Source organism: Schistocerca cancellata, chromosome 3, assembly GCF_023864275.1.
Source record: "Schistocerca cancellata isolate TAMUIC-IGC-003103 chromosome 3, iqSchCanc2.1, whole genome shotgun sequence".
In the NCBI taxonomy this organism is placed as follows: Eukaryota; Metazoa; Arthropoda; class Insecta; order Orthoptera; family Acrididae; genus Schistocerca; species Schistocerca cancellata.
The window spans coordinates 735,595,961-735,616,532 of record NC_064628.1 but is presented as its reverse complement, the minus strand read 5'-3'; the positions used below and the strand labels follow the sequence as shown (position 1 = coordinate 735,616,532).

The 20,572-nt window shown below is 41.8% G+C and overlaps 1 protein-coding gene across 1 annotated transcript in view; it reads left to right on the top strand.

Moving 5' to 3' along the window:
- Positions 1-20,572, top strand: part of LOC126176992 (UDP-glucosyltransferase 2-like) — a 93,824-nt gene that overhangs the window by 32,265 nt on the left and 40,987 nt on the right. Inside the window, exons 2-3 of the mRNA XM_049924203.1 lie at positions 4,241-4,423; positions 16,379-16,557. Coding sequence (XP_049780160.1) covers positions 4,250-4,423; positions 16,379-16,557 — 353 coding nt within the window. The 5' untranslated portion in view covers positions 4,241-4,249. The remainder of the gene's footprint in view (positions 1-4,240; positions 4,424-16,378; positions 16,558-20,572) is intronic.

Genomic DNA, 20,572 nt, shown 5'->3' with positions numbered 1-20,572 from the left:
CATATCTTCTGAAAAAGAATTTCGATAAGCAGTGATTGTTGCTTGACGATTACAGTACCACTCTGAAATAATAAACTGAAACAGTTTGTTGCAGAATGGGAAACTGCATATGACAACGTTCGGTCAGTTGAAAGGCATTCACAAAAGGTGCATTCCTCAGACTCAAAAATTCGGAAACAGAACTTGTAATTATTAGGTGTGATTTTGTTTAGCGAACAGCACGCTTTGGAAACAGACAGTGAGAGATTGCATTCCATTTGAAAGAAGAGTTGACTGTAAAAGCAGAATTATAGTGCCAATATTTCAGACTGGTCATCACAGGAGGTGAGAGCTTAGCAGATGCACAGGTGTTAATGTAACGATCTGTATCTGCTATAGACGGCATTCTAACATGTGTTGAAGATGAATTTTTTTTTATTCAACCGTCTTACAACATAAGGTATCTAATGATTTGTGCTAGAATATAAAGATTACTAATTTTAGTGTATGCATGGAGAGTAAAAAGAAAAACTTTAAATCTATTTTATTATGTGAATAAAAATTTTATAACAACATTTTCATGTGGAGTGTTTTTCTCCCTTCATTCCCTCTGTGATGTATTATAAAGTTAATGCCTCACTCAAGCAAGCATTGGTTTTTAACAGAGTATAAAAGAGAAATTTATGCGCGAAGCAGAATCATAGCTAGTTACACATGTTTGGTAAATAATTCAGATATGCGTGAGAGCAGGTATAGTATTTGACATAAACATTTCTGTTGATGTATAAAACAGAGAGAGAGAGAGAGAGGGAGAGATATGTATAAAATATAGTGATGATGCGAAATTTTAGATGTTTATGTATTTTAGACATTAGAAATACTGCTAGAGAGAACACTATGAACACAGTTCAAAAGGCGAGAAAGCGTATGTGAGCCCCATCCCCCCTTTCCCTCTCGGTCTCTCTCTCTCTCTCTCTCTCTCTCTCTCTCTCTGTGTGTGTGTGTGTGCGTGTGTGTGTGTGTGTGTGTGTGTGTGTGTGTGTGTGTGTGTGTGAGAGCTTAAGTCACGTGATTGGCTGTTTCATTTTGAATAGTGGCCAAAAAACTTTAAAAAGTATCACACTAGTGCCAATTTTAAAAAAAGTATCCCAGCTCCGGAACGCCCTATACTTGCAATGTTAAAATAACGCTTATAAATTACATCTTTCCTCACAAAGTATTTGAGGTAGGAAGTTGAACTTTTTACAGATTATTTATTGGAATATGGGCTACAACTTAACACAGGGATTTTACAAAATTTTAGTTCAGTTATTAAAGATGATTTTTTTTTCAATTGTAATGAAAATTCACAACATTATTTTGCAATTTTTTATTTATATATTCAAAAATATACAGTTTTTTGGAAAAAGGCTGTGTTAAATTATGCAGAAGGTACTGTGTAACATTTACTGAAAGTTTCAAACAAATATGTTTGGGAGATCCTTAGAAAACATGTGATTAGTATGAGAAAATAAAAGTTTTGGGAATCGAGCGACAAAGATTGGATTAACTTTTTAGTGCATTCCAGGTCCATAGGATGGATTATCTTCATCCTCTGCAAACTCCTCCTCCAGCTTCCTCTTGTTCCTCCTCCTGTTTACTCTTGCTTGTATTTCTAGACTCTTTACAGCCCTGTCTGCATCCCGAAGGCGTTCCTTGTCTAAAACAAGCATCGCTCGTACCATGTTAGAATGTTATTATTTACAGTAATAACACATACCTTTGGCTGTCCAACATTTCTCCTTTTCTTAAAAGCCTTCAGAGGATTTCTAATAACTTTACTTTTACTCATTATTAAACTTCAACAAAACAGAGACTCAAGAAACAGAATTAATTACGAATATTTTCGAGATAACGACAGAGTAAATAAACATGAAACAATCGACAATCACACCAGCGATATATATTGAACCATCACAAGTTAGCCACAACACATACTTTATCTCACATCACTAAAATGTACCTGATGAACACGGACGTTAATAATAACACCATTTGACAGCAGTTTAACAGCGCCACAGTGGGTCACGCCCATGTAGAACACATTTCAAAAAAAATTTAAAAATAGTTGTAGTCTTCGGAATTGAATAAATTATATATCTATTAAAAGGTAATAGTCTGCAGATTCAGAAAACGCAAAAAAGTAAAAATTGAACTATTCATGATTTTGAGCCTTTCCGGAGCCCCTTAAGTTTTCCACAAATGCCATCATGCAGTTGTTATAAATTGTCTCGACAACGCCTTCTAGCGGTTTTAAATGTCCCTCACACCATCAGTTTGCATTTTATAAATTTCTCACCCTCCACCTTCTTGATCACATCATTTGTTTAAGGTAAATGCTTACAGCAAACGTGTGTCTGATAAACACCTGATTATATTTTTTCTAAAACTGACGTAGTGAGACTGTGGCTGTGTACGGTTAACGTAGGTTGATTCTTACAAAGAAGATAATAGCAACCAACAACTATAAATACTGCTATTTATTTAAATAATTACACTCCTGGAAATTGAAATAAGAACACCGTGAATTCATTGTCCCAGGAAGGGGAAAATTTATTGACACATTCCTGGGGTCAGATACATCACATGATCACACTGACAGAACCACAGGCACATAGACACAGGCAACAGAGCATGCACAATGTCGGCACTAGTACAGTGTATATCCACCTTTCGCAGCAATGCAGGCTGCTATTCTCCCATGGAGACGATCGTAGAGATGCTGGATGTAGTCCTGTGGAACGGCTTGCCATGCCATTTCCACCTGGCGTCTCAGTTGGACCAGCGTTCGTGCTGGACGTGCAGACCGCGTGAGACGACGCTTCATCCAGTCCCAAACATGCTCAATGGGGGACAGATCCGGAGATCTTGCTGGCCAGGGTAGTTGACTTACACCTTCTAGAGCACGTTGGGTGGCACGGGATACATGCGGACGTGCATGGTCCTGTTGGAACAGCAAGTTCCCTTGCCGGTCTAGGAATGGTAGAACGATGGGTTCGATGACGGTTTGGATGTACCGTGCACTATTCAGTGTCCCCTCGACGATCACCAGTGGTGTACGGCCAGTGTAGGAGATCGCTCCCCACACCATGATGCCGGGTGTTGGCACTGTGTGCCTCGGTCGTATGCAGTCCTGATTGTGGCGCTCACCTGCACGGCGCCAAACACGCATACGACCATCACTGGCACCAAGCAGAAGCGACTCTCATCGCTGAAGACGACACGTCTCCATTCGTCCCTCCATTCACGCCTGTAGCGATACCACTGGAGGCGGGCTGCACGATGTTGGGGCGTGAGCGGAAGACGGCGTAACGGTGTGCGGGACCGTAGCCCAGCTTCATGGAGACGGTTGCGAATGGTCCTCGCCGATACCCCAGGAGCAACAGTGTCCCTAATTTGCTGGGAAGTGGCGGTGCGGTCCCCTACGGCACTGCGTAGGATCCTACGGTCTTGGCGTGCATCCGTGCGTCGCTGCGGTCCGGTCCCAGGTCGACGGGCACGTGCACCTTCCGCCGACCACTGGCGACAACATCGATGTACTGTGGAGACCTCACGCCCCACGTGTTGAGCAATTCGGCGGTACGTCCACCCGGCCTCCCGCATACCCACTATACGCCCTCGCTCAAAGTCCGTCAACTGCACATACGGTTCACGTCCACGCTGTCGCGGCATGCTACCAGTGTTAAAGATTGCGATGAAGCTCCGTATGCCACGGCAAACTGGCTGACACTGACGGCGGCGGTGCACAAATGCTGCGCAGCTAGCGCCATTCGACGGCCAACACCGCGGTTCCTGGTGTGTTCGCTGTGCCGTGCGTGTGATCATTGCTTGTACAGCCCTCTCGCAGTGTCCGGAGCAAGTATGATGGGTCTGACACACCGGTGTGAATGTGTTCTTTTTTCCATTTCCAGGAGTGTAATTAATTAAATAATTAATACTGCTATTTATTTAAGTAAATAGCAGTATTAATAGTGGCTGGTTGCTGTTATCTTTTTTGTAAGAATCAACCTACATTAACACCTGGTGATCTTCAGCAGTCACTTGAACATCAGAGTGGGTCAAAGGCGCTATAGATGCATTACTTACTCTCACATAGGTACCAGTGTTATCACCTCAGGAATAGGCCTAGTGTCTTGCCATGTTCTCTGTGTTTTACATTAAATGTGTTCAGCACTGTAAAAGTTTCTCGCAACTGACGCTGTGCTATTTGTGTCATCTGCAGTGCTCCACCATGAAGCTCAGGCTATTGCTGCTACCACTGCTGGTCCAGGTGTGCTCATGTGCGAGAATTCTGGGCATCAACCCGACGCCGTCCATCAGCCACCAGCTGCCTTTCCTCATCATCATGCGAGCTCTTGCTGAAAAAGGACACCAGGTCACCATCATCACCACTAATCCTATGAAGGTAACTAAATCTTCCTTCCACTGATTAGTAGTCGAAAAACATAGGCTGCCAGAGATTTAAGACAGCCTACCCGATCTAGCAGTTAAGTCGTCTGTCATTAACATTTATTTATTTTATTTGTGTTTGGGACTGAAAATTCGTGTAGTCAAAAATTGCACATCTTGACCCATGGGTTTCAAATCCCTATCATACGAGGATTTTCCAGAAGGAAATGTACCACATTTTTTTTTCTCAGCCGAAAACAATGCTACGAATGCCAAACGTTACGTATGTGTTATTTGAAGTCTCCTGAGTAAGCGCGCCAAGTCTCCATCACTTCCGACAGATGGCGTAGCTGCAGGACAGTTTTAGAATGACGCCTGTAGGTGCTGAACGTTACAAGCAACGTGCCGTCATAGAATTTCACACTGCAGAGGAAGAAACTGTGGGGAATATTCACAAACACCTGTGTAAAGTCTATGGAGCATCTGCTATCGACAGAAGTACAGTTAGCCGCTGGGCACGGAGGGTGAGGTCATCAGAAGGCGGTTAGGCGGAGCTCCACAATTTGCGGCGGTTGGGGAGACCATTCGCGGCTGTCACACTTGATATGTTGCGGTGAACTGATTTGGTCATTCGCGATGACAGACGCATTCGTGGAAGACATTTTGAGGACGACGAGGAGATGATTTACACAGTGAAGCACAAGACAAGGACTGGTACCCTTGGAGGAATACCATAGAATGGGATGGAGATTTCGTGCAAAAGTATGGTGCGTAGATAAAACAACATTATTTCGGATGTGTAATTCTCGTTATGTTTGATTAAGAATTCTTGTAGAAAAAAATGCGGTGCATTGCTTTCTGGACAACCCTCGTAATTAAAATTTATAGCAGATCGCATATCTTCTTGTTCAGAATGTCAACAACGTGTTTACATGTATGTCAAATGAAGACTTTCCTGATATGGTTTTTCATGTCGGCAGTCCGGAAGTTTTGGTTGATATTCACTGGTTTCTGCTGTTTTCATCAAAGAATCCTTTAAGAAAAAAAATCCGTCTTCAAACCCAGAAGACATTGGAAGCATACTCTGGGAAACTGAACCTCTCCCCTCCCTCCTATACACTGTAGAAAAAAAAGATGACTCAGGTGTGTGGCCAAAGAATGAGCGAAAGGGGCTTGTTTCATTAGATACGCAGCTGGCTACTGAAATGAAACACATGCCTGAATTAAAGGATGCATTGCATCCTACATATATCAGTGAAGATATTTAACGATTGTTACGAAGTCTTAAGTCACTCAGTCTAAATACAATTTTATTTCATATTCAGAAAATTTATGGGCACCGATCAGTCTCTCTCAATCCAATATCCCAGTCCCTGCCTAGGGATTAGTCTGTTTCTTTCATCTTGCTCTTTTTAAGGATATTGTAGTTACTTAGTTACGTGACACTCAAATGTTTGAGGCTCCTTCGGACATCCATCTTTTATACTCAACTGCCTACAACAAAGTGACTTTGCCATGTATTGCTAATTGTTGCCGTAAACGTATCACTCCACAATCTTCCAAATGTTCACAACTGATTAATGTTCACAGTTAACTTCACAAAACTGTTTCCCATGGATATTCAATCACTGTCATGACTCCAAAAGCCTTTCCCTATCAGTCTGTGTTTAATATTCAAAGTTAATCTTTTGTATGCAATTTTGGGCAGTATTCCGAATTTCATCCTTGGCCACTGGCCACTGACTGACTCACTCCAACGCGAAACTGTAGCGTCCAGGATCTTTCAACATTTCAGCGCTGCAGCAGACAATGGCAGTTAGCCTCTGAACTCGATCTTCAGTAAGGGTATCGATAATGGTAGATATATCTGACTTCCTTAAAACTGAAATAAAAACAGTCTTGACCACAATAAAATAAATCTTTGCAATGGTGACAGGTTTCAGTGAGAATGTGACGATCTTGGAACCGTTTATATTGAAATATACACACCAAATGGCTCTAGATGGAAGTCTGATAGTAGTATCAACGTGTAAGATGTATCTCATATAAACACACCCGCCTCGTTAGCTTAGAGCGCTAAAGCGCGCCTGCTTGACTCGGGTAGGCGCGCCGGCTTCGGATAAAATCCGCCCGGCGGATTAACGATGTGGTTCGGTGTGCTGGCCATCCTATATGTAGTTTTTAGGCAGTTTTCCACATCCCACTAGGTGAATACCGGGCTGGTCCTCACTTCCCGCCTCTGTTAAATGACTCAGAGGCGTTTGAAACCCGTTCGCACTTTTTCATGGTTTACACTAGACGCAGACACCTGGGGTACACTGATTCCATCCTGGAGGGTACGGGGTGGCGGCAAGAAGGGCATCTGACCACCCCTTTAAATTAAGCACGCCAACTTCGATTGTAACAATGCCGACCCTGCGAAAACTGCGGGACAAGGCACAAGCAAAAGAAGCAACAGTATGTGTATATATATATATATACAGGGTGAGTCAGGAGAAATGGTACATTCTTTGATACGCGATCGTATTAGTGATTCTGAATTTTATGGACATATGCCCTATTGAAAATTGTTTCCGAGATAGAATACGTTTAATATCACACTCCAACGAGAACGTGTCACAGATCACAATTAAACTAAATTAAATTTGCTACAAAAAAGGTCATATTTATTTATTGTCTAGGACTAACAGTTCGCGCGGAGAGATGGCGATAATATTGAAAATCTCGCGCGACGTGCGTGCGCTGTAGCTTAGGTACTTTTTGTAGGCTAGTCTGAGGTAGTTTTTCCACTTGAAAGACCACAAGTGTCCTGTATCAAAATGTTCGTCTCAACCTCCTCTATATTACTGTGGTATGTTGTAAATAATGACAATGAATAATACAGAAAATAGGTAGAAATGTACATAAAAAAATGTTGTATCTCGGACACCATTCGGAATAGGGTATATGTCCACATCAATTTTTTTTTGTTCTGAGTCAGTAATGCTGTAACGCGTCAAAACATGTACCTTCCGTCCTAATTCACCCCATATATCAGTGGTGGTGAAAGGTGACGGTGCATGGAGCATGAGTTGTGGCTCCATGAACGTCAGCTGCTTTGGAGAATAACGGGGATCCTGCTTAAATGCACGATACTCCGCCCACCGCATACAGCATTACCTTGTTGTTGTTGTTGTGGTCTTCAGTTCTGAGACTGGTTTGATGCAGCTCTCCATGCTACTCTATCCTGCGCAAGCTGCTTCATCTCCCAGTAACTACTGCAAGCTAAATACTTCTGAATCTGCTTAGTGTATTCATCTCCTGGTCTCCCTTTACGAGTTTTACCCTCCACTCTGTCCTCCAATACTAAATTGGTGATCCCTTGATGCCTCAGAACATGTCCTACCAACCGATCCCTTCTAGTAGTCAAGTTGTGCCACAAATTTCTCTTCTCCCCAATCCTATTCAATACCTCCTCATTAGTTATGTGATCTACCCATCTAATCTTCAGCATTCTTCTGTAGCACCACATTCCGAAAGCTTCTATTCTCTTCTTGTCAAAACTATTTATCGTCCATGTTTCACTTCCATGCATGGATACACTCCATACAAATACTTTCAGAAACGACCTCCTGACATTTAAATCTATACTCGATGTTAACAAATTTCTCTTCTTCAGAAACGGTTTCCTTGCCAAAGACAGTCTACATTTTATATCCACTATACCTACACAATCATCAGTTATTTTGCTCCCCAAACAGCAAAACTCCTTTACTACTTTAAGTGTCTATTTCCTAATCTAATTCCGTCAGCATCACCCGACTTAATTCGACTACATTCCAGTATCGTCGTTTTACTTTTGTTGATGTTCATCTTATATCCTCCCTTCAAGACACTGTCCATTCCGTTCAACTGCTCTCCCAAGTCCTTTGCTGTCTCTGGCAGAATTATGTCATCGGCGAACCTTAAAGTTTTTACTTCTTCTCCATGGATTTTAAAACCTACTCCGAAGTTTTCTTTTGTTTCCTTTACTGCTTGCTCAATATACAGATTGAATAACTGTCTTTGCTGTCTTTGCTGTCTCTGACAGAATTACAATGTCATCGGCAAGCCTCAAAGTTTTTATTTGTTCTCCATGGATTTTAATACCTACTCCGAATTTTTCTTTTTTTCCTTCACTGCTTGCTCAATATACAGATTGAATGACATCGGGGAGAGGCTACAACCCTGTCTCACTCCCTTCCCAATCACTGCTTCCCTTTTATGTCCCTTGACTCTTATAACTGCCATCTGGTTTCTGTACAAGTTGTAAATAGCCTTTCGCTCCCTGTATTTTACCCCTGCCACCTTCAGAATTTGAAAGAGAGTATTCGAGTCAACATTTTCAAAAGCTTTCTCTAAGTCTACAAATGGTGGAAACGTAGGTTTGCCTTTCCTTAATCTAGCTTCTAAGATAAGTCGTAGGGTCAATATTGCCTCACGTGTTCCTATATTTCTACGGAATTCAAACTGATCTTCTCTGAGGTCGGCTTTCACTAGTTTTTCCATTCGTCTGTAAAGAATTCGTGTTAGCATTTTTCAGCCGTGACTTATTAAACTGATTGTTCGGTAATTTTCACATCTGTCAACACCTGATTCCTTTGGGATTGGAATTATTATATTCTTCTTGAAGTCTGAGGGTATTTCGCCTGTCTCATATATCTTGCTCACCATATGGTAGAGTTATGTCAGGACTGGCTCTCCCAAGGCTTTCAGTAGTTCTAATGGTATGTTGTCTACTCCCGGGGCCTTGTTTCGACTAAGGTCTCTCAGTGCTCTGTCAAAGTCATCACGCAGTATCATATCTACCATTTCATCTTCATCTACATCCTCTTCCATTTCCATAATATTGTCCTCAAGAACATCGCCCTTGTATAGTCCCTCTATTTACTCCTTCCACCTTTCTGCTTTCCCTTATTTGCTTAGAACTGGGTTTCCATCTGAACTCTTGATATTCATACAAGTGGTTCTCTTTTCTCCACAGGTCTCTTTAATTTTCCTGTAGGCTGTATCTATCTTACCCCTGGTGAGACAAGCCTCTACATCCTTACATTTGTCCTCTAGCCATCTCTGCTTAGCCATTTTGCACCTCCTGTCGACCTCATTTTTGAGACGTTTGTATTCCATTTTGCCTGCGTCATTTACCGTATTTTTATATTTTCTCCTCTGATCAATTAAGTACAATATTTCTTGGGTTACCCAAGGATTTCTACTAGCCCTCGTCTTTTTACTTACTTTATCCCTTGCTGCCTTCACTACTTCGTCCCTCAAAGCTACCCATTCTTCTTCTACTGTATTTCTTTCCCCCGTTCCTGTCAATTGTTCCCTTACGCCCTCCTTGAAATTCTGTACAACCTCTGGTTCTTTCAGTTTATCCAGGTCTCATCTCCTTAAATTCCCACCTTTTTGCAGTTTCTTCAGTTTTAATCTACAGTTCATAGCCAATAGATTGTGGTCAGAGTCCACATTTGCCCCTGGAAACGTCTTGCAATTTAAAACCTGGTTCCTAAATCTCTGTCTTACCATTATATAATCTATCTGAAACCTGTCGGTATCTCCAGGCTTCTTCCATGTATACAACCTTAACAATAGCCAATCAAGCATACAGAACGTGAAACTGTTATTACGATAAGGTACGTACAGAATAGTTGCCCAATGATAATAACAATCTAAGAAATAGGTACACTGCATGTAATAACTGCTACAGACAAATGGTTCAAATGGCTCTGAGCACTATGGAACTTAACATCTGAGGTCATCAGTCCCCTAGAACTTAGAACTACTTAAACCTAACTAACCTAAGGACATCACAGACATCCATGCACGAGGCACGATTCGAACCTGCGACCGTAGCGGTCGCGCGATTGCAAACTGTAGCTCCTAGAACCACTCGGCCACTACGGACGGCCTGCTACAGACAGAATTTCGTCAAAACTTGATTAAAAATATATACAGAGCGGTCTGTGGGGATTTGACGAAAACTCGTAGATTGTATGCCGGTAAAGTTAGAGTTTATCCCATTTATCCCTTTCTGTGGACATGACGGATATTATCGCTCATACCCAGCTCAGTCTCAGTGGTTTCGTCGGATATAACCGTCTGCTGCCTTCTGTGGCTTGTACCTTACGATAATGATGAGTTTGAGGCCGGCAAATGCTATCATACTGTTAGATAATGCTTCATCCATTAAACTGTACCCCTCATCAGCAAATATCACGTATTTTATTAATTGTAGGAAAGCTGTTGTGGATATAATATACGGGACCTTATCGTTAATGCTGATAGGACACGTACTATGGCGGTCTGTCCCGAAAAGACAGTAAGTCTCGAATGATTTTGGAGTTTTCTCGTGATCTTGATGGAAGAGGATGCTGTGTTTAAATCGACAGATTGTAGGAACACCGAATTTCCTGGCACAACGCGGAACACCACAAAGTATTTCCGTGACTTTACGAAAAATAAGAAACTGAGGAAAGGGTAATACGTAAAGGCGTACAGAAAAAAGCAGATCTGGATGAAGTGAAAGGAAAAGTATAATGTCATGATGGACAGCAGATCAGTGACGATACGTTTCAAGAAGTAAATGCAAAGACTGGTATCGTGCAAAAGCCAAGTGTAGTCACGGATTACAACAAAAACATTGTAGGTGTGGACGGGAGCAATTCTTAGTTGCAAAGCTATCACATGACCTGGATCCTATTGGAAAAATATTAACCGAAGGTTTTTTGCCATTTATTCCCCGGTTCATGCCGGTATAAAGATGTACAAAAACATGGTGGTGATAAAGGTAGACTTACATTCATAGTTAGTCTCGGAGAGCAGTTGGTCACTTCGTGTCCACTACAGAGATTATCAGTTCGAAGACTAGCTAAGCCACCAAACGCTACTCACCTTATTCCAAGGCGTTTTCCAAAATCTTTTCCAAGAACATCGGAAAAATGTTCAACAACTAGCAGTAGAATATGCACGATAAGGCCCGCCAGGTGAGCCGAGCAGTGTGACGCAAGGCTTTCCGGCGGGAAGGAGCGCCTGGTCCCCGGCGCGAATCCGTCCGGCGGACATGTGTAGAGGTCCGCTGAGTTGGCCAGTCTGTGGACGGTTTATATGCGGTTTTCCATCTGACTCGACGAATGCAGGCTGATTCCCCTTATTCCTCCTCAGCTACACTATGTCGGCGATTGCTGCGCAAACAAGTTCTCCACGTACGCTTACACCACCATTACTCTACCACGCAACCATAGGGATTACACTCGTCTGGTGTGAGATGTTCCCTGGGTGGGTCCACCGGGACCCGAATCGCACAGTAACCCTGAAAGAGTGGTTCGGTGTGGGGCAGCGGAGGGGTGAAGTGGACTGCGGTAGTGGTCGTGGGGTTGGGGACCACTGCGGCTGCGGCATGGACGGAGCCTCTCCCTCGTTTCTAGGTCCCTGATTAACATACGATACAATACAATGTACGATAAGACGCGAAATTCTTCCTGTGGAGCAACATGTTTAAAACATTTCATCATAGAAAGCGACAAGGTTTTGTGTGAAAATAAAATTTCATTCTCTCCATTAATAGATCCTATTCGATCTAAATTCAGATCACAGAAAGAAAATGGCTCTGAGCACTATGGGACCGTAGCGGTCGCGCGGCTCCAGACTGTAGCGCCTAGAACCGCTCGGCCCCTCCGGCGGGCTCACAGATAGAAATGCTTAAAACAGCAGGCAATGCACGTGACACGTTTGCGCGAGCCTTAATGGGTTAAACGACGTAAATATTCCTAAGGAGACGGCGTGGACGTATCGACATGCGCCATCCAGCGGAAGAGAATTTCAGAGCTCTTACGGCGACTGGATGTTAAAAAAGTACTGGCATGAGGGTAGGCATGTAGAAATGCATGACAAATATTTTTTAAGCTGCCTCTGAATCGCAGTGCAAATGAAAATACTGCCAAAGACAACTGTAGCAATGTATGTCAAGTCCCCCTTACGAATGTGACTAATTTACCAACAAGATAGTAAGTAAAATAGGCGAACGAAAATAATAGGTTACATCATTGTAACACTGCGACCCAGAACATAAGGGACGCATCATGGTACTCTTGAATACAAAATAAAAAGGCTAAGCAGTCCAAAATTAATAGATTCTATGAACATAGTTCTTTGCAGTCATGAATATTTCTGTTTTGCTGTTAAGACTATTTTTGAAACTTCCTGGCAGATTAAAACTGTGTGCCCGACCGAGACTCGAACTCGGGACCTTTGCCTTTCGCGGGCAAGTGCTCTACCATCTGAGCTACCGAAGCACGACTCACGCCCGGTACTCACAGCTTCACTTCTGCCAGTACCTCGTCTCCTACCTTCCAAACTTTACAGAAGCTCTCCTGCGAACCTTGCAGAACTAGCACTCCTGAAAGAAAGGATATTGCGGAGACATGGCTTAGCCACAGCCTGGGGGATGTTTCCAGAATGAGATTTTCACTCTGCACTTCATTCTGAAGACTATTTTTCATCCAATTTTAAAGTATTTTACCTAGACCGCTTATTTTGACCTGGAGAAATTACGTACCTGACTTCACCTGACACACTGCAGGCCCACTGAACTCCACCTGCTACTTTGATTGCTGTTTCGTTTTTGACGTCACATCCTTGACTCACCCTTCAGCCACAGCAACACATCGTCACCCAGAATCAGATGCAGTGAGGTGGCGCTATGGTTAACACACTGAACTCTTACTTGGGTTGGTTAAAGTTGCCACACCACTATCTGGTTTTGTGGCTATTTTTACTTCCTCAAAACGCCTAAGGTAAATGCTTTGAAGTTTGCTTTGAAAAGACACTGCTGATGTCCTTTCCATCTTCCACCAGTCCAAGCTTTCAGTCCTTCCCTAACGAGGACGACGTCATAGGACGTTAAACCCCAGTACTTCTACTTTCCAAAGATCTCGAATATAGCTGTATTATATTGTTAAATTTAAAAACTTTTTATTCGTATTTACAATTTTGAGATATATTTCATGAAGTTTGTCCTCAAAAGTACTCAATGTTCCTTTTCGGTGACATTTTCTTTCGGTGACCTACTTCTTAACAATTGAATACGAAAGAACACCCGCTTCGTAAGATTTTGAATGAATTTCAGCGGGCAACGGACCGTCTGTTATAAAGAAATGAGTCCCTCAACGGAATTCCAATTTACTGCGAAATATACGAGCCATTTTTTAAAAAGTAAGTACCGTTTTGAAATTAAAGAAAAAAGACTTGCTAAGATATCTCAATAATTCTATTTGTACATGAAAGCCTGTACCTTAATCTACGCACTGACGCCATTACAGTCTGATTCTTCCTTGTTTACGTTGTGTACTGAGTGTTTAAGGTGCCTCCGATAATCGAGAGTCCCGCCGACTGTGACGTCCGGGCTGTTATAAGATTTCTTAGTGCTAAAGGCCTAAAAGCGATCGATATTCATCGTGAGATCTGTGCAGTTTACGGAGAAAACATTACGAGTGATGGAATGGTAAGAAAGTGGGTGAGAGCATTTAAAGATGGCCGCACAAATGTGCGTGATGAACAACGGAGTGGGGGCTCTTTGGTCATTAATGAAAGTTTGCTGCAGGAAGTGGACAATAAGGTGAGAGAAAACAGACGCTTTACAATTTCCTCCTTGCGGGAAGACTTTCTTAATGTTTCTCGTAGTGTTTTGTATGACATTGTGACAGAGGACTCGAATTACCGAAAATTGTGAGTACGTTGGGTACCGAAAATGTTGACAGACGTGCACAAAACCAAACGTCTAGACAGTTGACTTTCCTTGATGGATACCACATCGACGGTGATGATTTCCTAAGTCAAATTGTTACGGGCGTTGGAACATGGGTGGCCTACGTCACACCAGAATCAAAGCAACAGTCCATGGAAATTGAGCAAGGGCATCGTTTAGCTGCAAGACAATGTCCGTCCGCATGTGGCGAATCAGACCAAAGATCTCATCACATCTTTTCGACGGGAAACTCTATACCATCCTCCGCACAGCCCCGATCTTGCGCCCAGTGACTAGCATCTGTTCCTGCACTTGAAGAAACACCTGGGCGGTCAGCGTCTTCAAGACGATGAGGAAGTCAAAACAGTGCTGATGCAGTGGTTAACAAGTCAGGCAGCAGACTTCTATGAGAAGGGTATTCAGAAACTGGTACAACGTTTTGACAAGTGCCTCAATATTGACGGAAATTATGTAGAAAAGTACATTAAAGTACAGGCTTTCATGTAAAAATAAAATTATTGAGATATCTTAGCACGTATTTTTTTAAATTTCAAAACGGTACTTAAAAAACACGCCTCGTAATATGAACTCTTCATAAATCCTTTGAAACAACATTACTATTCTGCATAACAAGTTGACACACAATTTATTCACCAACCTGTACTAACAAAATACTAATATATTTTCTGTGATTGCATGCCAACCTCTGTGTCAACGTAACAAAATTTGACTTAATGCTCGTTCATATTTGAATTCTTGTCGCTTGCTATAGTACTGAATAAGCTCTTTAAGTTACTAGTGAATTGCTAATGGATTGCCTCAGCTCAACAACAAATAATTTCAACAGCACATACAATTTTATCATAAGTGTCACTTACGCTTTTACTACCCATCTTTGTTTACTGTACCGTTAACACACCATACAAATATAACTGGAGAACGTCAGACATAATACAACATGACACAGACTGCATTCAATCGTGATGTTCAAATGTGTGTGAAATCTTATAGAACGTAACTGCTAAGGTCATCAGTCCTTAAGCTTACACACTATTTAACCTGAAATATCCTAAGGACAACACAGACACCCATGCCTGAGGGAGGACTCGAACCTCCGCCGATTCAATCGTGATCTGGGAACATTTTGCACGAAGTGTAATGGACCTCCTAGTACGTATGGATGTGCTTTAGGGTCAGTCACTTGTAGCCCGACGTTATGCAAAATTTCATGTACTGGTTCTATTTCCTACATTCATATGGGGCCTTTGCCTTTCGACATGCTCTTTTGGAACGTAATTCGTGCGGTGATGGAGTTCTTGTCGAGTCTGCAATATCTTGCTCTATGTGGTTCTTGATATTTCTTTCATTCGTGTTTTTTCTAAGCATATAAGAATCGGTCCGTTTTTCACGTTATTTCGTTTTCTTATCAGAGTCAGTATTTTTTCTGATGTCCAGTTTCCGTAGCTTCTGTTTTAATTGTACATTCTGCCGCTACAGTGACACACATCCATATTCCTTCGAGGGTACGGCTTCATGACTTACATTGTATATCTCATGTCCCAATATATCAGCTCAGTTTTAGTTATTCAGTTCAACCGACATGAATGTCCACAAGGAGACTGATTATTCATAATCAGCTCTGAAGTACTGCCCTGAGTTGGTGTAGGTTTGAAGGCTTATAGGAAGACATTGTTTGCCGTGCTGTAGTTCATGGTATTCACGACAATGTGCAACGGCTCTGAACCTAGCAGTACCGTGCCATTGCATTTTATTCACAGAAGCGGTATTGTCGAAAGGAGACCAGTGCTGAGCTTTATAAGAATCATGTGGTTCAAGAAATCTGTGTGTATTTTGTAAGATAATTGACGCAGAGGTTGTGAGTAACCCTTACTGCTGTTAGGGCACTACGAAACCCATTTGCATCTTTAAATCTTCTCTGTAAGTTTTTACCATAACTTAAACTAATTTTTATTGTGTATGCAAACCATTCACGATGGCGCGAAGAAAATAACGAAATACTTTCTGTGAACACCAAGAGATGAGACAGAAAAAGTGGTGTTACCTCATATAGCACCTGTAATCTAGATAAGCAGCACGTGGCTTTAAATAGCACCAGTATGAAGTACATTATTTTAGCAGATGTCTTCGAAATAACAATCTCGTCTAAATGTCTTTCTTTAAAGAAGGTTATGTACTGTTTTTGTGTTGCAGGATCCTCCACCAAACGTAACTCAGATAGATATGTCATATATGTACGACAAATGGAAGAAAGACGTAAACTTCTACCAGATGTCTCAACTGTCTAGACTTGAAATGATGGAAATGATGATAAAACTTGGTAAGACGGATTGTGACTCACAGCTCAAAACTCCAAGCATAAAAGAGCTTCAGTAAGTAATATTTTTTTTACAGTAATACTCTATTGCTGATACTATTAATGTGACATAATGCATTTAACATTTACTCATCGTTAAAACGCGATAATTAAATGCTTATGAATATCTAGAATTTGATGATTTTTTTTAAAGTCTTCGGTTTGGCTGTCACGACACAGAACACTTGCAATGGTAAAATATTGTGTCTTTCTCTAAGGTATTATTCACACTACCATTATGCTTTTGAAATTTATTTTCCAATGTGGTTCAAATATGTTGCTGATAGTTTCACAGTAGTGGCATAGCCTGAGAAAGCAACCTGGTTGACCTAGTTTCCTTTAATGGCTCATAGTTTTCCTAGTCACGTCGGGGTACTCTCTACAGTACTCAGTGGCTGGCTTTCTGCTGTTCTCCACTTCTTCTTGCTCTGTGACAGTATTCTGCTCTCGTTAACTTGTATCATCCCACATCAGCCGCAAACTGTGATCTTGAGGCAACAAAAATGAAAGAAAGTAACTCTAAGCCCATGCAGTTCGCCTTTAACACACGACCATTTTATCAATAAAAGAGCCTTCTTCGGTTTTCTTATTTACTACTCAATTCACTTCCATATGCAATCGTGCTGTATCCTTATTGGCACAACACTCTTTACCTAAATCTCAGTGAATCGCTCCGAACACCATCATCCTTGAATTAAGAACATTCCCTTCATATGTGCCAAACCATTCCCAACATATCTCCTTCTCCAGTTATCATCTCGTATGTACACTGTCACTTTCGTATTAGTCTTCAGTTTGACGTAGCTCTCCACCTTAATTCATCCTATAATAGGCTCTCCAAGTCCACACAACTGTAGAAAGACACTTCCAGTTGACGTTGCTTTTGTACTGAAGCCTCTGCCTCCCTCTAAACACTTGCTTCTATTATCAGACTTGAGGTCCCTTTAGTACCTCAGCATGCTTGGCGTCAACTGGCTTTCTTTAGTCAAGTTGTGCCATGAATTGCTTCTTTATCTCCTCATTCGATTTCGGGAACAACCACCAGATCATTAGCAGTCCTTCAAAGCACAGCATTTCAAAGGCTATCATTCTTTTTGAAGTGTTTATCGTCCACCTTTCTCATTCGTACAAGGCTACAATCCTGACAACTATTCTTACCATTAGGAACGAGTTACTGATACGTATGTTGCTGACTGATTGTAACAAATTTCGGTTTCTGCCATTGTGAATGTAATGAACTCTCTGTTCTATCAGAGATCAATTATTTTGCTGTCTAAACAACAAAACCCGTTCACTGTATTTAGTACATCACCCTTGACTGATTACACTAGTTTTATGTTTGTTAATGTTAATCGTATAAACCTATTCCCTTCAGCTGCTATTCCAAGGCGATTGCGGTTCTGACAGATTCACAGTATCACCTCTGCTGTTCCTGATCTATATAAATGACCTGGGTGACAATCTGAGCAGTTCTCTTAGGTTGTTCGCAGATGATGCTGTAATTTACCGTCTAGTAAGGTCATCCGAAGACCAGTATCAGTTGCAAAGCGATTTAGAAAAGATTGCTGTATGGTGTGGCAGGTGGCAGTTGAAGCTAAATAACGAAAAGTTTGAGGTGATCCACATTAGTTCCAAAAGAAATCCGTTAGAATTCGATTACTCGATAAAGAGTACAATTCTCAAGGCTGTCAATTCAACTAAGTACCTATGTGTTAAAATTACGAACAACTTCAGTTGGAAAGACCACATAGATAATATTGCGGGGAAGGCGAGCCAAAGGTTGCGTTTCATTGGCAGGACACTTAGAAGATGCAACATATCCACTAAAGAGACAGCTTACACTACCCTCGTTCGTCCTCTGTTAGAATATTGCTGCGTGGTGTGGGAACCTTACCAGGTGGGACTGACGGAGGACATCGAAAGGGTGCAAAAATGGGCAGCTCGTTTTGTATTATCACGTAATAGGGGAGAGAGTGTGGCAGATAAGATACGCGAGTTCGGATGGAAGTCGTTAAAGCAAAGACGTTTTTCGTCGCGGCGGGATCTATTTACGAAATTTCAGTCACCAACTTTCTATTCCGAATGCGAAAATATTTTGTTGCGCCCAACCTACATAGGTAGGACTGATCATCAAAATAAAATAAGAGAAATCAGAGTTCGAACAGAAAGGTTTAGGTGTTCGTTTTTCCCGCGCGCTTCTCGAGAGTGGAATGGTAGAGAGATAGTACGATTGTGGTTCGATGAATCCTCTGCCAAGTATTAAAATGTCAATTGCAGAGTAGTCATGTAGATGTAGATGTAGATCATTGGTAAGCCTCGAACCTCTAATATTCTCTCAGTGAAGATTATTTTCTTTTCTTTCAACGTGTTTTCTTTACATACAGTGAATATTGTTAACGTTAGGCCCCAACCTAGTCCCACTCCCTTCACAACTACTCTTTCCGTTTCATACCCTTCGGTTTATTGTAACTATAGCCTGGTTTTGTAAGAGTTGTAGATAACATTTCACGTCTGTGTTTCAACCCTGCTACCTTAGCAATCTGCCATGTCCTATTCCTATGTCATTTCCCTCTCCAGCAGTCTTAGAATATGTTAAAATGGTTTCAGTTACGTGTACTTTCCACCTGTCTGCTAGATGCTAACCGTTACAACTCCGCCATGCCATGTCACTATTTGTCACTTCCATTCACACACACACCGTTAATTGAAAAAAAATCTCTGCCTAGATCGCTTTTCCTCGATGACAAATAATAACTGCCGTCCTGCTTCCCACACGATGCACAGCCATGTAAGTGCAGACACCTTTCCCATTCAGGCATGTATCGCCATATTGTATCTACCCCTTATCCTTCCAAATACGTTCACCATATTCAGTAGGTGCTAGCACAGGATGCTTTGTAGTACCTATCACTCGAAACTTGGGGACTCATTCCTTAATGATAGAAGAAATCCTATACAACTAGACTTAAAATTTTATCAAGAATTTTTGGTCAAACAATTCCAAGTCATGCAAGAAAAGCACCTTTTCTACGAAAGAGGGCGCTACTAAGTGTGATTCGGACATGGAAACAAGAGAATGCTAGGCCAACACAACAGTCGGTGAAAGTGTGGGTGATGAAAATGCACAAACCGAAGCAGAGTCTGTACTACGATCATCTCCACATTGTACGAGGGCTGTTCAATAAAGAATAATCATATTTTTTTTGACAGCATATCTTTATTCATATTTTTGATGGTCCTTCTGAAAGTAGTCTCCCACGAATGCGATGCACTTGTCCCAATTTTTCTACCAGTCTTCAAATACATGCTGGAAACCATTTTTTGAAAGGTCCTTCAAAATCGCCTCCGCAGCCTACACCTCTGCTTCTGATGGTTGATAATGCCTCCCATGAAGCCGTTTCTTCATGTTGGGGAACAGAAAAAACTCACATCGGGCTAAATCCGGTAGGGAGGGTGAGGGAGGCACTTCAAGTTGATTCTTGCAAGATACCCAAATACAATGTTCACGGAAATGTGGTCTTTTGCGCCTGATATGGACTTGCAATGTTTTCAGGACATCCCTGTATTATTGCCCAGTTACTGATGTGTGTGCAGGTACAACATGCTGACAAATCATTCCATGAATATCAAAGAATGAGATGATCATAACTTTCCCCGCAGAAGCAACCACTTTTGCTCCTCTGGCGGTTGGTGATAAAGGAGATTTCCACACCAAGGTTTGCTACTTGGTCTCAGGATCAAAATGATGTAGCCAAGTTTTATCAGCAGTGATTAAATTTGAAAGAAACTCCGGATCTTCCTATCACATCAACTGCAACTGCATGCAGACTTGCACGCGAATGTCCTTTTGCTAGGAAATCAACAGTTGTGCAGCCCATCACACACAAACACGTGTCATGTATAAGGTTTGTGGCACCAAAGTGTGGGTGGCACCCAATGAAATGTTCAGTATTTCAGAAAGTAATCTTAAGGTAATTCGTTGATCCTCTCTCACAATGACAGCATCAGTGTTGATGGTTTCTTTCGTAAGA